Here is a 14,127-nt window from a genome sequence, read left to right as displayed (position 1 = left end):
GCTTTAGGTCCCCAAACTTTTTGAAAAATTTTATATGTAAATCGGTTCTCAAATCTATAAAAAAAATTTTAAACTCCCAAATTTTTTTAATTTTTACTAAATGATCTAGAATCCCCAAATTCTCAGGACCGGCCCGGAATTGCGTCACCTGCCCGGGATTGCGTCACCTGTTTAAATCTTGTATCTGTAAAATAATCTTGTATCGTCAAAACTATAATTTATTTTCTGCGGAAATGACTAATTGTTTAATTAAAGGTTTGAGACAATAAATTGATTATGTAGTTACGTGTTACCTACGTGATCGTGGTGGTTGGCTACCAAGTCACTCAACATTGTTGTTTCTAATTCTATAAAAAATATTTTTGATTTGACAGGTACTATTTTCATTATTATTTTCTTGTAAAGAAGTTCATATATTTCCTCATCTTTATCTTATCTTTTATTCCACACATAAAAAGGAAATATACAACTATTTATCTGCATGCCAATGGACCCTGGACGGCTATACGGTCGAGGGAGCTGCAATGGCTCGACCTAATCCGACCGCCTAGTCTATGGGATGCTAAGACAAATTTTACAAACCTTTGGGGGCCGCCCAAACCGCAAAAGCTATTTGCACCCGATTATAGAACCACAAACTGTTTAACAAAAAGTCCTTCTCTTATTAATCAATCAAAGCTTTAGCAATACAACTCAAATCTAAAGCTTAATCACTCACACAATCCGTAAGTATTACAACATCATAAGCATCAATATATATATATAGGACTAGATAACTCCTAATCTTATTAGTAACAATACTTTCCATATTCCTAATCCTTTAAAGATAACCATAACAAATAGAATTAGGATAGCTTGTGTTTCAACCTAACTTCAAGCTTAAACCAACATTCTCCCGCTTAAGCTTGACTTCATCTTCACACACGTCTATAACTCCAATGAGTTCTCTCATTTCTTTAAAACGAATTCGACTAAGAGCTTCCGTAAGTATATCAGCTCGCTGTTCATTCCCCGGTACATGCTCTACTTCAACTTGACCATTCTCAACACATTCTCGTATAAAGTGAAACCTTCTATGAATGTGTTTGCTTCTACCATGGAACACCGGATTCTTCGTAAGTGCAGAAGCTGATTTGTTGTCAACTTGAACGACTACCTTCTTGCATTCATCACCAACGGTTTCACTCAAGAGCTCCTGGAGCCATATTGCTTGTTTTGTTGCTTTCGTGGCCGCCATAAACTCCGCTTCACACGACGACAATGCCACAATCTCTTGTTTTTGAGAACACCATGTTATAGGACTATCACCAAAATAGAAGATGTGACCGGTCGTGCTCTTTCCGTCATCATCATCAACATTATGAGAGCTATCACTAAATCCCATCAGCTCTTTCTTTGATGCTCTCTTGAAGTGTAAGCTGTATGAAGTGGTACCACGCAAGTAACGGATGACTTCCTTTAGGGCCGCTCTGTGAGTTTCCTTAGGTTCACACATATATCTACTGAGCAAGCCAACACTAAAGGATAGATCAGGCCGTGTGTGTAGTAGATACCGAAGGAAGCCAATGCTACGTCTGTACTCTCTCTCGTCAATGATAGTCTCGTGAGGTGACTTGGAGAGTCTTACATTCACGTCCATAGGTATGTGAACGAGATTGCATCTATGCATACCAGCTTCTTCAAGAATCTTTTGTGCGTATCTGTCTTGTGTCAGCACTATACCATTGTCGGTTTGTCGCACTTCAATACCAAGATAATAGGTTAGTTTACCAAGATCACTCATCTCAAACCTCCGAGCCATCTCAAGTTTAAACTCAACGATCAACCCCACAGATGAACCTGTGACTAGTAGATCATCGACATACACACAAACAATCAGTAGATCACCATTTGCTTCCTTTCTATAGAGTGATAGCTCTTTGGAACATCGAGTGAAGTCAATATCCTTCAAAATCGAGTTGAGCTTAATGTTCCAGGCCCTAGGTGCATGTCTTAAACCGTAGAGAGCTTTATGTAACCTGTAGACTTTCTCTTCTTTGCCTTTGATTACAAACCCTTCGGGTTGAGTCACATAGACTTCTTCTTTTAGCTCCCCGTGTAAGAATGTTGTCTTGACATCAAGGTGATGAATCTCCCATACCTTTGAAGCTGCAATAGCAATGAATAATCTGATAGTTTCTACACGAGCTACAGGTGCGAAGACTTCATCATAGTCAATACCGCGACGTTGAACATATCATTTAGCCACCAATCGTGCGTTGTATTTGCTTATACTTCCGTATGTGTTCCTTTTAATCTTGAACACCCACTTCAGTCCTATAGGCTTGAAACCTCTTGGTAGATCAACAAGGATCCAAGTCTTATTTTTCTCGATTGATTTTAGCTCATCCTCGCATGCATTCACCCAAACCTTAAGGTCTTTAGCCTCGTTGAAGTCCCATGGCTCGTTGTTAATCACCATCAAGAGTCTCTCACATTCTATCTCGGCCAAAAGTATGTAGTCATCCAAGTAAGAAGGTTTGTTTCTCACTCTATCTGATCTTCTTAGCTCTGTTTCTTCTTCTTCATCTCCTTCATTCAATACTTCTTCCTCATCTTGTTCATTCTCACAATCGATTGGTGCTACAACTATTGAGTGATCATCATTATCAGGTGATGGTGTTAACTCGAACTCAAACGTATCAGGTTTTGTTTCCTTTCCTCCGTCGACAACATTCCAGTTCCAAGGTTTCTCTTTCGTCGAAGTATACATCTCGACTTACCACTATCCTTTTGCTTAAGGGATCAAGGAGTCGATAGGCTTTAGAGCCGGGATCAGTCCCTAAGTGTACCAACGCCCTTGATCGATCATCAAGCTTTTTTCTTCCTGTTGTCTCTGTTCTTGCATAACAAACACATCCAAAGACTTTGAGATGTGCGACATTGGGTTTCTTGTTTCTCAAGGCTTCGTATGGTGTTTGACCGAGAAGAGATCTTGTGGCGACTCTATTGATCAAGTAGGTGGCATGTCTGATCGCTTCTCCCCACAACTTGTTCGGCATACTCATGTGTTTCAATAGGCTTCTAGTCATCTCAAGTAGAGTCCGGTTTCGTCTCTCGACAACGCCGTTCTGCTGCGGTGAATATGGAGTTGTAGTGTGCCTGTTAGTCCCATGTGTGTCGCAGTAGCTGCCAAACTCATGAGAGATGAACTCTCCACCTTTATCGCTTCAGAACGTTTTATGAATATTTTGAACTTTGTAAACGCCTCACTCTTCTCCTCAAGTAGTATAGACCACATATATCGCGTGAAGTCATCAATCAACACGAACACGTATCGTTTTTGTCCCGACGTTGGAGGAGAGATGGGGCCGCAGAGGTCACCGTGAACGAGCTCAAGAGGTTGAGTAGCTCTGTAAGAAGTAGCTTGTGGGAATGGCTTTCTAGTTTGCTTCCCAAGCAAGCAGGATACACATGTTTCCTTCAAGATTTGTATGTCTGGTATGCCAGTTACAAAACCCTTGCTTAGCATCGTGTTCATAGCCTCAGTGTTGATGTGTCCTAGCCTTGCGTGCCACTTAGATGATTCCGACAACGATGTAAGTTGTAAGCATTCGATGATATTAGCCTGCAACTTTACCTCGTACAAACGATTTGTTGATCTTGTTGTCTTGATCATTAGATATCTTGTCTTGTCAAAGAGCATCAATAGGTCGTATCTCATTCTGACTTCGCACCCGGCTTCAGTAGCTTATCCCAAGCTTATAATGTTACTTCGTAATCCAGGAATATAGTAGATGTTGCTAAGTGTCTTCTTCTCGCCTCCTTTGAGAACAAATCTAATCGAATCCTTTCCTTTTATATCAATACGAGAGTCATCACCGAATCAAACTTTTCCTGTAACACCTTTATCTAACTTGTGGAAAAACAATCGGTTTCCACTCATGTGGTTGCTTGCTCCGTTGTCGAGATACCAAACATTCTCCATGTTTTGTTCAACATAAAAATTGCTAGGTTTCACTTTCCTTTCATTAAGGAACACCACTTCATGCATCATCATTTCTTCGGCTTCATGCGTGTCTTCATCTTTCTTCTCGGTGGTTTCTTGTAGCTTGAGCATCTTGTCGGGACACTCAGATGCGTAGTGGCCGAGTTTATCACAAGAGAAGCATGTAATGGGACTCTTGTCTCTGTTCTGACTGTTTTGATTTTGTTTCCAAGCCTCCTTTTGCGCTTGAAAACCTCCTACACATCCTCGGCCTCTACCTCCTCTCCAATTGCCTCGTCCACCACGTCCTCTTCCTCTATTTGCGTAATTCTCTTGTTGAGAATCGCTAGCATACATCAACTTCCCATGATCATCATGATCTTTTTCTTCCTCACTTATCCTCTCTTCGTATGGTTTCAATCTCCCGACTATGTCTTCAAAGTTCGTTGTGTTGAGATCCAAGACTTGTTCAAGGGATGCAACCATATGTATGTACTTTCTTCTTGGCAAACTTTTCAAAAATTTCTTGACAAGCTTTGGTTCTTCTATGATTTCGCCTAGAGAAGCAGATTTAGATGAGATTTCTGTTAGCTTGCCGACGAAGGTATCGATGCTATCTTCCTCCTTCATCTTGAGCTTGTCAAAATCTGCCATTAATGTATGTAGACGTGCCTCTCATACTCTCTCAGATCCAACGTGATGAACCTGAACCGCGTCCCACGCTGCTTTGGCTGTGTCGAGATTTCCAACTTGTAACTTTAACGCTTCAGGTATGGATTGAAATATCAAAGCAATAGCCATATTATTTTTTTCTTCATGATTGTTTCTTGGATCAATGGTTTCCCAAACCTTGTTAACCTTGAGAGCGATCTTCATCCTCATATCCCAAACAGTGTAGTTCGAGGAAGTTAGCATTGGGAACTTAATGGTCGATGGTCCGGTCTCCTTGGCGTTCATCTCTGTTTCATCCTTGATATCGGCCATGGTGTCTCACGTCTTTCTTTAAAGTAGTGGGTTCTGATACCAAATTATAGAACCACAAACTCTTTAACAAGAAGTCCTTCTCTTATTAATCAATCAAAGCTTTAGCAATACAACTCAAATCTAGCTTAATCACTCACACAATCACATCATAAGCATCAATATATATATATAGGACTAGATAACTCCTAATCCTATTAGTAACAATACTTTCCATATTCCTAATGCTTTAAAGATAACCATAACAATTAAAATTAGGATAGCTTGTGTTTCAAGGTAACTTCAAGCTTAAACCAACGCCCGACACTCTGCCAGCATGTGTTGCTCATCAGCACGTCTTGGGTTGGCTCATATAGGCAGTTTAACAATTAATTATACATATTCAGTTATTCAATGATTGGAAGGTTTGATTATGAAACCAAGATGACAAACTGTAGGGTTTATAATTATCAACCAAGTTATTTATTTCTTAGGTTCTTCTGGCTTCTTCTCTTCCTTCTTCCCCTCTTTCTTTTCCTCTTTCTTCTCTTCCTTCTTCTCTTCTTTCTTCTCCTCTTTTGCCGGTCCGACGGATATCAAATCTACCTTACCGACTTTCTTCAGTTTCTTTACCACCGCAACCGCATCCATCATACCGATCACAGTCAACTTTTGCTCCTTCATATCCGCTGCTATCGAATCAACTCCTGCTTAACACAATAACCAAGTCATCTACCCCTTTGCAGAACCACATTGTATCATATTTGGTCAAACACTCATTGATATGAGTCTAAGTTGAACACATAATCGGTTGTGTTATCTCACTATCCCATAATCTATGATTTTCCATAAGCAGATAGCATTCATACATACACTGAGTTTCGATAATACGTTTTCTTCTAGGCCCATAAAGTATGGGCCTCTAAAAGTTAATTGGCCCCTTGCTATCTGTTCAACTCGTTGACAATGTCAAAACGGAGTAGGTGAGATCATCCAAGCTCTCAAATTTTGACGCAATTACACAATCGAATCAAATTTTAGCTAAAAGTGGCAATTTATTGACTGACAAAACCAGCAGAAAATTTGTATAATTTTTGCTTTGTTCTTTCTACAAATTCTAAGAAATATAAAATAGATTAAAATTAGCAATAACAAATAATTACGTAGAAACTATAATCGAATTTCAGTTGACAGTGAATTAAAGAAAGGAAGTAGTTATACTACTCACCGAAAATATCAGCTGCGGCTTCTATGGCTTTCTGCTTGGTTTTATCATCCGTCATGGTTAAAACCTTCAACACCACCTTCTACAAAACATAAAAAGTAAAAAGTTTAAAGGATCTCGGAGAAAGAGATAAATCATAAGTCATATTCAGTTTTAAAGATCAGTGAGAAAAAAAACCTGAGCCATTTCGTCTGCGATCTTGATGAAGTAAAGAAGAGATGAGATCGAAAAAGCAAAGAGTTTGATACCTTGTTTTTTCAAAGAGAATATAAAATTTGTGGGGAATAAAAGAGAGAATCGAGTGTTGATTGATTATTGACAAATTGTTTCTGGTGGCTTTTGGTAAAGGATGAGACATGTGACGTATGTTTCAGTGTAGTGGACAGCTCTACATTATTCTTATTACTACGCATGCTTTTCTAAAGTTGCTTTGTTTTGTCTTTTTTACTTTTAGGGAAAATGCACTAGAATTTTTTTTTCCGTCTCAAATTATATTAGTCATGAAACAACGTTTTACCCGGAAATTAAGCCAGTGGAACAACTATATATCCCTGGAAACAACAGCTCAATCAAGGCAACTGATAACCAAACTAATATCAAAGCCGAAACAAGCAAGATTAACTATAGATATAAGGGAAAAGTTTCAAAACACCATAGAAGAGCCCGTATAGGAACCATGTTCTGAGAAGATAAGATCACACTAGGATAAACCCTTTCCCACGAAGACATTTGCCCACCTAGCAAACTCCACAACTATAAGGAATCAACCAATAAGAAAATCCAAGCAATTATCTTCACTCGTTGCTGCATAAAGGCTTTAAAATCCAAACTCATAATCCAAACAGTAGGACTACACCATGGAAACCAAATCGACGACGAAAGCAAGGTGGAGACGAATTAGAGATGGAAAAAAGAGAACTCATGGTCTCTTGACGAAGAGCTCAAACACCACTCAAATCTCGCACAAAGAAGAACAGACTCAGAACTAGAATTGAAGAAAGTACACTGATACCGTCTGCGAAAAACGCCTGCCCCGCACCAAGCGGTTGCACCGCACCGTCAAGAGATTCCCGATCTCAGATCTGGCGCTAGACGCACGTACCGAAGCCAACTCTCTGAAACAAAGCTGAAACAACAAAGATATTGGAACTAGAAAAAGTTCCCCACCAATCTTCGAAACGAGAAGCACAACAATAAAAATACAAGCATTGCTGCTTCAAACCGTGATAAAACCACAGACGAACTCCTGCTCACACAGAGTCCCACCACTTAAAGATCCTCCTGCTAACCTGAAAGCAGAATGTCGTGACCCCACCAAAACGCATGAGACCTCGAACTTCGTACTTTTCAGGAAAAATCAAGCTTCAACACAGAAAAAGAAAACACATAGAAGAAGGTAGAGCAAATACTAAGAGGATGAGGTCTCCTCCGGCGCCTGCGAAGAGCACCAGTCACCGGAGAGACCCAAATCAGAGAACAAGAGTCTTGGCGGTGCTAAGGAAGCTTGAAAGAAAATTAGGTTTTGGAAAAATGCACTAGATATGAGAAGGAAATTGCAAGTAATTGGTTAAACAAAAGGATAAAATACAGTTTTGAATAAACCGATATTTCGTCCTTGTTAGAAATGCATCACTCCGCCGAAAACATTCACAAATCTTGTATTATTTATCAAACGTAGCATGTAAAGCTGTTGTGTTACTTTAACTTTAACATACTCTCTATTGAACAATCAGCTTGTTAATTTAACATATAAATATAGTATATGTTCATATTTTAAATGCATGTTACTGGTTTATTATGTGTGTGATTTTATTTGTGTTCAGCGTCATTTTGTTACAATTCAACATAACATATTTATAGACATCAGTCATACAATACGATGTGTTCATATAAAATGACAAGATTATATGTGTATTAGTGTGTGTGATGATCCACCCATAACACGGAGCATAGCGATGTTGGAGGTCAAAATCGTCTGTGAATCCCCACCCCCCACCCCTTTTGTCCACATGCTGTCGTAGTTCTTCTTTACCTAAAATTTTCAAACTTTTACGGTTTTACCTAACTCTTTTATCCAACCTCTCCAAATTTTTAAGGGTGGACCATTTCTAAATGTGAGCTATTGTTTTTCTTAACAACTTGGGCTATATAAGCGCATTCTTTGGGTTGAATCTTAGAAATAAAGAACAAGTCCTTTGCATCATGATATTTTGGTTATATTCTTTTAGAACTTATTGCTCTTAAAATAAGTAAACAGCTTATTGAACTTATTAGAAAAGCAATAAGTTCTAAAAGAACAAGTCCTTTGCACCATGATATTTTGGTTATATTCTTTTAGAACTTATTGAACTTATTAGAAAAGCAATAAGTTCTAAAAGAATATATGAACACATCCCACACTAAATAGTAAACAGAAAATTGTGTATTTAGAAAAGAAGCATATAAACCACAGTTGATGAGAAGTCAAAATCCACAGAAGCATACGTATGCATGATATTTCAAGTCTAAAGAGCCAGGGATATTTATTGATTCATAAGAAGATGTTAAAATTAGGTTAGAGTTGAAGAATCAACGACATGTACAAATCTCTCGATTGAAACATCTCGCTTAATTAGATTTAACTGAAAACTTTCGATCAGGGACCCAAAAACGTTTTTTTGGCGAGGTTTGTCAGCAACTCGTGTTGTTTAGAAAGAAATGTGGTTTTGTCGTGTCTTGCAACATTAAATGTTGAATCCTTGACCTGAGGAAGGGAGAATTATATACTATAAGCTTTTTATGACTCCCAAACCTATAAGGTTTGGTATGACTAGGATTGTGATGAAAGCGGACACTTTTAGAAGTGTCTATTGGTACCTTTTTTTTTTTGAAACTGGTGTCTATTGGTACTTTGATTGCACAGAAATATCAATCACAGAAATAATAAAATCGAAAGAACAAACTTGTTGATTTCCGCTGTAATTATAATGTTCAATAGTCGAACGAATGTTGAGGACTTACGGCTAGGCCTAGGCATAATATCCTTAACCCGAAATCTGAACCGAAAAATCCGATCCGTATCCGATCCGAAATGTAAAACATATTCAAATGAGTCTTGTAAAGACTAAAGTGGTACAAAACATATCCGAACCCGAAGTGTTATTAACCGAATCCGAACGGATAACCCGAAAAACCGAAAAAATCGAAAAATCCGAAAAGATATCCGAAGAAACTGATCCGAATGTCCAAAATAATATACAATATAATTATATGAAACATGAATATATACTTCAAATATTCAATTTCATATTTATTTTGATATGTTATCTAACAATAAGTATTTAAAATATAAATAACTAACTTAAATACTTAATTATATATAAATAAATATATATTTCTTATGTTTTACTTTTAAATTTTAGATTTTATTTCAGGTATATCCAAACCGATCCAATATAACCCAAATCCGAATGATATATGATTGTTTTATGGGTTCTATGATGTAATACAAACCCGACTCGAACCCGATGTGTTATATCCGAACCGACCCGTACTTCAAAAATTACTAGAATGAGACCTAGGAGGTCTTATAAAAAAGAACTCAAATCTGAAAAACCCGACCAAATGCCAACGGATACCCGACCGCTCATGCCTATTTCAAGCAGCTTCACTACTCAATCTCAGGAGTTCTTTGTGACCAAAAGGTCTACTCAATCTCAGGAGTTCTTTGTGACCAAAAGGTCGAGAAAAGGTCTAATGTGCTATTAAATAAAATAAAATTGTTAATTACACAAAGTATTTTAAAATTAGGGTATTTAATGGATAGTAAGTAAACCTAAATGTATGTCTAGTTAACTGTTTATTCAATATTTTTTGGTCCCAAACCTATAAGGTTTGTTATCGTGACTCCCAAACCTACAGGGTATGTTAATTGTTAAATTAAAACCCTCGATGTGTGTATGTGTTGCACTATTAAAACTTGACGGTCACATACTTACCTCACAAGATTCTCTCTCTTTTTCTCTTCTTTTGTCCTCTCTTTCTCTTTCCTAAACTCGTTTAGAATCTTCTACTCGATTCTCACCATCTTCTTTTTTCTGGTTTCTCCGTCGGTGAAGAGTATAACAACAGCAGCCCACCGATGAGGAACTCACCGTCCAAGAACGAGCCAGGAAGTGGGCATTCTCGCAATTTCACAAACTGGTCTCCCTTTGTCAAGTCCTCCTCCGGTTTTGGAATATCTCCCAACAGATCCTACGCCCTCCTCTCCTTACTCACCCTACTCATCGTCGGCGCGTTCATCTCCACGCGCATCCTCCTAGACCCCACCGTAAGTTCCAAAACGATACTCCCAACTTTTCTTGCTGAATTTGGTAGAATTATGGAAAGCATATATCTCGCATCATGTATTTGACCCTTGGTTTATTGCATTATTTCCTTGTATAAAGATCCAGCTCCTCTCTCTAATATAAACAAAGCATATAACATAAATAGAAGTTATCGAAATTTACATAAAAACTCAATATAATATCTCAGACTATAGTTATGTTTTAATGGATCTTTAACTTTGTTAATACTTTGAATTTTATTATGTCACGTGAGGATTCTCAATTGTGTTAGAAAGAGTCTTGGTGGTGGTGATGTCGGCTCTCTGACAAATCACGCAGAAACTGACACGTACCTACTTTGGGACCCACCTATGACTTTTCGAGTTAACTAGTTGTAACCCACTTACGACTAACACATGTCATCACTGTTTTTTCAAACTTAATAGGTTCTGCTAGAGAAAGAGGCCGTCACGACAAAGACTAGATCACATACGATATTCCCAAAATACCCCCCTCCAACTCCAGTAACTACACAAAGCCCTAAACCCGAGTTCACATTACACTGCTCCGCCAACGACACCAATGCAACGTGTCCAAGAAACAGCTACCCGGCCACGGCGAGCTTCGGAGAAGATACTCCGACCGCCACGTGTCCGGATTACTTCCGCTGGATCCACGAGGATCTCCGTCCCTGGGCGAAGACAGGGATCACGAGGGAGGCACTGGAGCGGGCCAAGAAGACGGCGAATTTCCGGCTAGCGATCGTCGGCGGGAGAGTTTACCTCGAGAAGTTTCAGGACGCGTTTCAGACGAGAGACGTGTTCACCATATGGGGATTCTTGCAGCTTCTAAGGAAGTACCCTGGGAAGATTCCTGATCTCGAGCTCATGTTTGACTGCGTTGACTGGCCGGTCGTTAGAGCTTTGGATTTCGCCGGAGTCGACGCGCCGTCGCCTCCGCCGCTGTTTCGGTACTGCGGGAACGAGGAGACGCTCGATATAGTGTTTCCTGATTGGTCCTTCTGGGGGTGGTAATGAGAACTTTCTTTTTATTGTTTTAGTGCAACCTGTGATTTAACAAGTTCTCTCAATTACACCATAGTAGTTTCGAATAGATCAGAGAAACCCACTAAAGTTTTTTTGACATGGTTGATTTTTGTAGGTCGGAAGTGAATATAAAGCCATGGGAGAGTCTGTTGAAGGAACTAAGAGAAGGGAACCAGAGGACCACTTGGATAAACAGAGAGCCTTATGCTTATTGGAAAGGGAATCCATCTGTGGCCGAGACAAGACAAGATCTTATGAAGTGTAATGTCTCCGAGGAACACGAGTGGAACGCTCGTGTATACGCTCAGGTAGTAATGATGATGCACTTTGAAAAATATGGCATTTTTGAGAAAATACAAAAAACTCTGATTCTACTGGTTACAACTGCAATCTTGATTTATGTGTGTTTTTGTTTTGATCTTGGTAGGATTGGATCCGAGAATCAAAGGAAGGTTACAAGCAATCAGACTTGGCGAGTCAATGCCATCATAGGTAGAGTATATTTTCTAGAATTTGAATATATATTGAAAGATTTTGGGATTTTAAATCATCTCTAAACATTAAAGTTGACATAAGGAATTAGTAACGGTATGGGTCTATTGCAATGTTTATCTGTAGATATAAGATATACATAGAAGGGTCTGCATGGTCCGTTAGCGAGAAGTACATTTTGGCGTGTGACTCGGTGACTCTGCTTGTGAATCCACATTACTATGATTTCTTCACCCGAGGCCTGCTTCCGGCTCACCATTATTGGCCCGTTAGGGAGCACGACAAGTGCCGCTCCATCAAGTTCGCTGTTCATTGGGGCAACTCTCACATTCAAAAGGTACAATTATTAACCTATTGAACAATTGTTTGAACTGATAATAGAGTCTAGATTCTCAAGTCATATCTACCGGCTATATTTTCTTATAACCAGGCGCAGGATATTGGAAAGACGGCGAGCGAGTTCATCCAACAAGAACTCAAGATGGACTACGTGTATGATTACATGTACCATCTTTTAACTGGATACGCGAAACTCCTTCAGTTTAAACCGGAGATCCCCCAGAATGCCATGGAGATATGTTCGGAAACAATGGCGTGTCCAAGGAGCGGGAACGAGCGTAAGTTTATGACGGAGTCACTAGTGAAGCACCCAGCAGAGACCGGTCCGTGTGCCATGCCACCTCCGTACGACCCGGCGTCGTTTTACGCGGTTGAGAAGAGGAAACAAAGTACAACTAAGAGAATACTACAGTGGGAGATGAAGTACTGGAACAAGCAGAATCAAACCGGCTCTTGAATTTTTTTAGCTTCGTACTTTTTTTTGTTGTATAGAAATAACATATATATAACCCGGTTTATTGTTGTTATAGGTCGCTACGTTACATGTTTCGAGTTTAGGTTATTTCGTACGGAATCAGAACGAAAAAACTTCATACGGTTATCTAAATTTATGAAGATGTTATTATTTATTAGCTGGAAACGTTTTATGTGTGTTATATAACTCAGGTAAATTAAACCCTTTAACAAAAGAAAAAACATATAACTCAGGTAAATTAAGTCGGATCCGTGCGTTTGGATTATTGGCGACAAAGAATATCTATCCATTATCTAGTTTCGATTTCGTGACTAGTATTCTTCGTTTCTTTCCTTCTAATAATAGTCTATAACTCTATACGCTAAATGACAAAAGTTACCTTGAAGTTATGTTAAGAATGCCCAACTCGCCGGCCTAGGAAGTTATTTTGAAATTAGTTTAAATTTGGTAAACGAGGACTGTCACCAGAAGAAAAAATTTGGTAAACGAGGACTAATAAGCGCATAGTTATCAGATTGAGTTGGTTATGAAATTGATGGTGTAACTTGATGGCTACTGCTCACTCACAAGACACAAGTTGCTCTAACTTTGAGAACGATACATTGCTTCTGATTGAGGCCATAATCATTTAAAAAGCTGTCTTTGCTGTGTCTCTAATTTTCACGTCATGTATGTAGGACCCGAGTACACCTTTTGGACTTGTCTAATTGATCATAGAGTGATTTGCACGTTACTATTCAGATTAGACAGTCTGCATCGCACTACAATACTGTATTGATTATAATATATAGAAAGATTAAGCAATCGAATGTATTCAGACAAAACTAAATGATAACTTTTATATAAAAATGGTAATTACACACTGAACAACAAAACTATCAGTTTCATTCGACTATATTGGAAATTTACGTGCACATGTGCATCTTTAGTCATTTCTTTTCACCTCTTTCTTAATCATTGTTTTTCCATTTACTAATACACACTTCTCGTTCGAATATTACTCATTTCATTTCTCTAACTACGTTTTACCATTTTTGTGCATGATGCGTTACGTGTTTACCGTCTACGAATTCATAATCGTACCAAACCGAAAAGTACTAGCCTCATTGCTAATCAGACCCTGTCGATTTTTAGTTTCGGGATTACCATAATTGCTAATCAGAATAAAATGTATAACAGTAATCCCAATCACGTGCTTTAACGTTGGTATCATGTGTCTATCACGGTTCGCTTCATGTGCAAGAATATAAAAAAGTGAGAAAAATAAAGAAATTATTCAGATCTCGCAGCCTTTCAGTCTTCGCACCTGAGCCAGT

The 14,127-nt window shown here is 38.7% G+C and overlaps 2 protein-coding genes across 2 annotated transcripts; one reads left to right on the top strand and one right to left on the bottom strand.

Moving 5' to 3' along the window:
* Positions 1–5,301: 5,301 nt before the first annotated feature.
* Positions 5,302–6,567, bottom strand: LOC106348309 (heavy metal-associated isoprenylated plant protein 39). Its single transcript, XM_013788028.3, has 3 exons — positions 6,330–6,567; positions 6,156–6,234; positions 5,302–5,634 (listed from the first exon to the last, which is right to left on the bottom strand). The coding sequence occupies exons 1-3, from the start codon at positions 6,336–6,338 to the stop codon at positions 5,411–5,413; spliced, it is 312 nt and encodes a 103-aa protein (XP_013643482.2). The 5' UTR covers positions 6,339–6,567; the 3' UTR covers positions 5,302–5,410.
* A 3,487-nt stretch (positions 6,568–10,054) lies between these two features.
* LOC106348304 (O-glucosyltransferase rumi homolog) lies at positions 10,055–12,968 on the top strand. Its single transcript, XM_022707164.2, has 6 exons — positions 10,055–10,461; positions 10,906–11,489; positions 11,621–11,813; positions 11,933–11,997; positions 12,124–12,334; positions 12,428–12,968. Exons 1-6 carry the CDS (start codon positions 10,273–10,275, stop codon positions 12,791–12,793), a joined length of 1,608 nt encoding a protein of 535 aa, XP_022562885.1. The 5' UTR covers positions 10,055–10,272; the 3' UTR covers positions 12,794–12,968.
* Positions 12,969–14,127: the final 1,159 nt, after the last annotated feature.

This window comes from Brassica napus, chromosome C7, assembly GCF_020379485.1.
Source record: "Brassica napus cultivar Da-Ae chromosome C7, Da-Ae, whole genome shotgun sequence".
NCBI lineage: Eukaryota > Viridiplantae > Streptophyta > Magnoliopsida > Brassicales > Brassicaceae > Brassica > Brassica napus.
Note: the sequence above shows the minus strand (reverse complement) of the source record. Positions and strands in the feature narration are given on the sequence as shown.

Coding starts and splice junctions, on each gene's coding strand:
- LOC106348309 (XM_013788028.3), bottom strand. Junction 5,635..6,155: donor AGCCGCAGCTGATATTTTCG/GTGAGTAGTATA, acceptor TGTGTTAAGCAG/GAGTTGATTCGATAGCAGCG.
- LOC106348304 (XM_022707164.2), top strand. CDS start 10,273: ATGAGGAACTCACCGTCCAAGAACGAGCCAGGAAGTGGGCATTCTCGC. Junction 11,814..11,932: donor ACGCTCGTGTATACGCTCAG/GTAGTAATGATG, acceptor TGATCTTGGTAG/GATTGGATCCGAGAATCAAA. Junction 11,998..12,123: donor GCGAGTCAATGCCATCATAG/GTAGAGTATATT, acceptor GTTTATCTGTAG/ATATAAGATATACATAGAAG.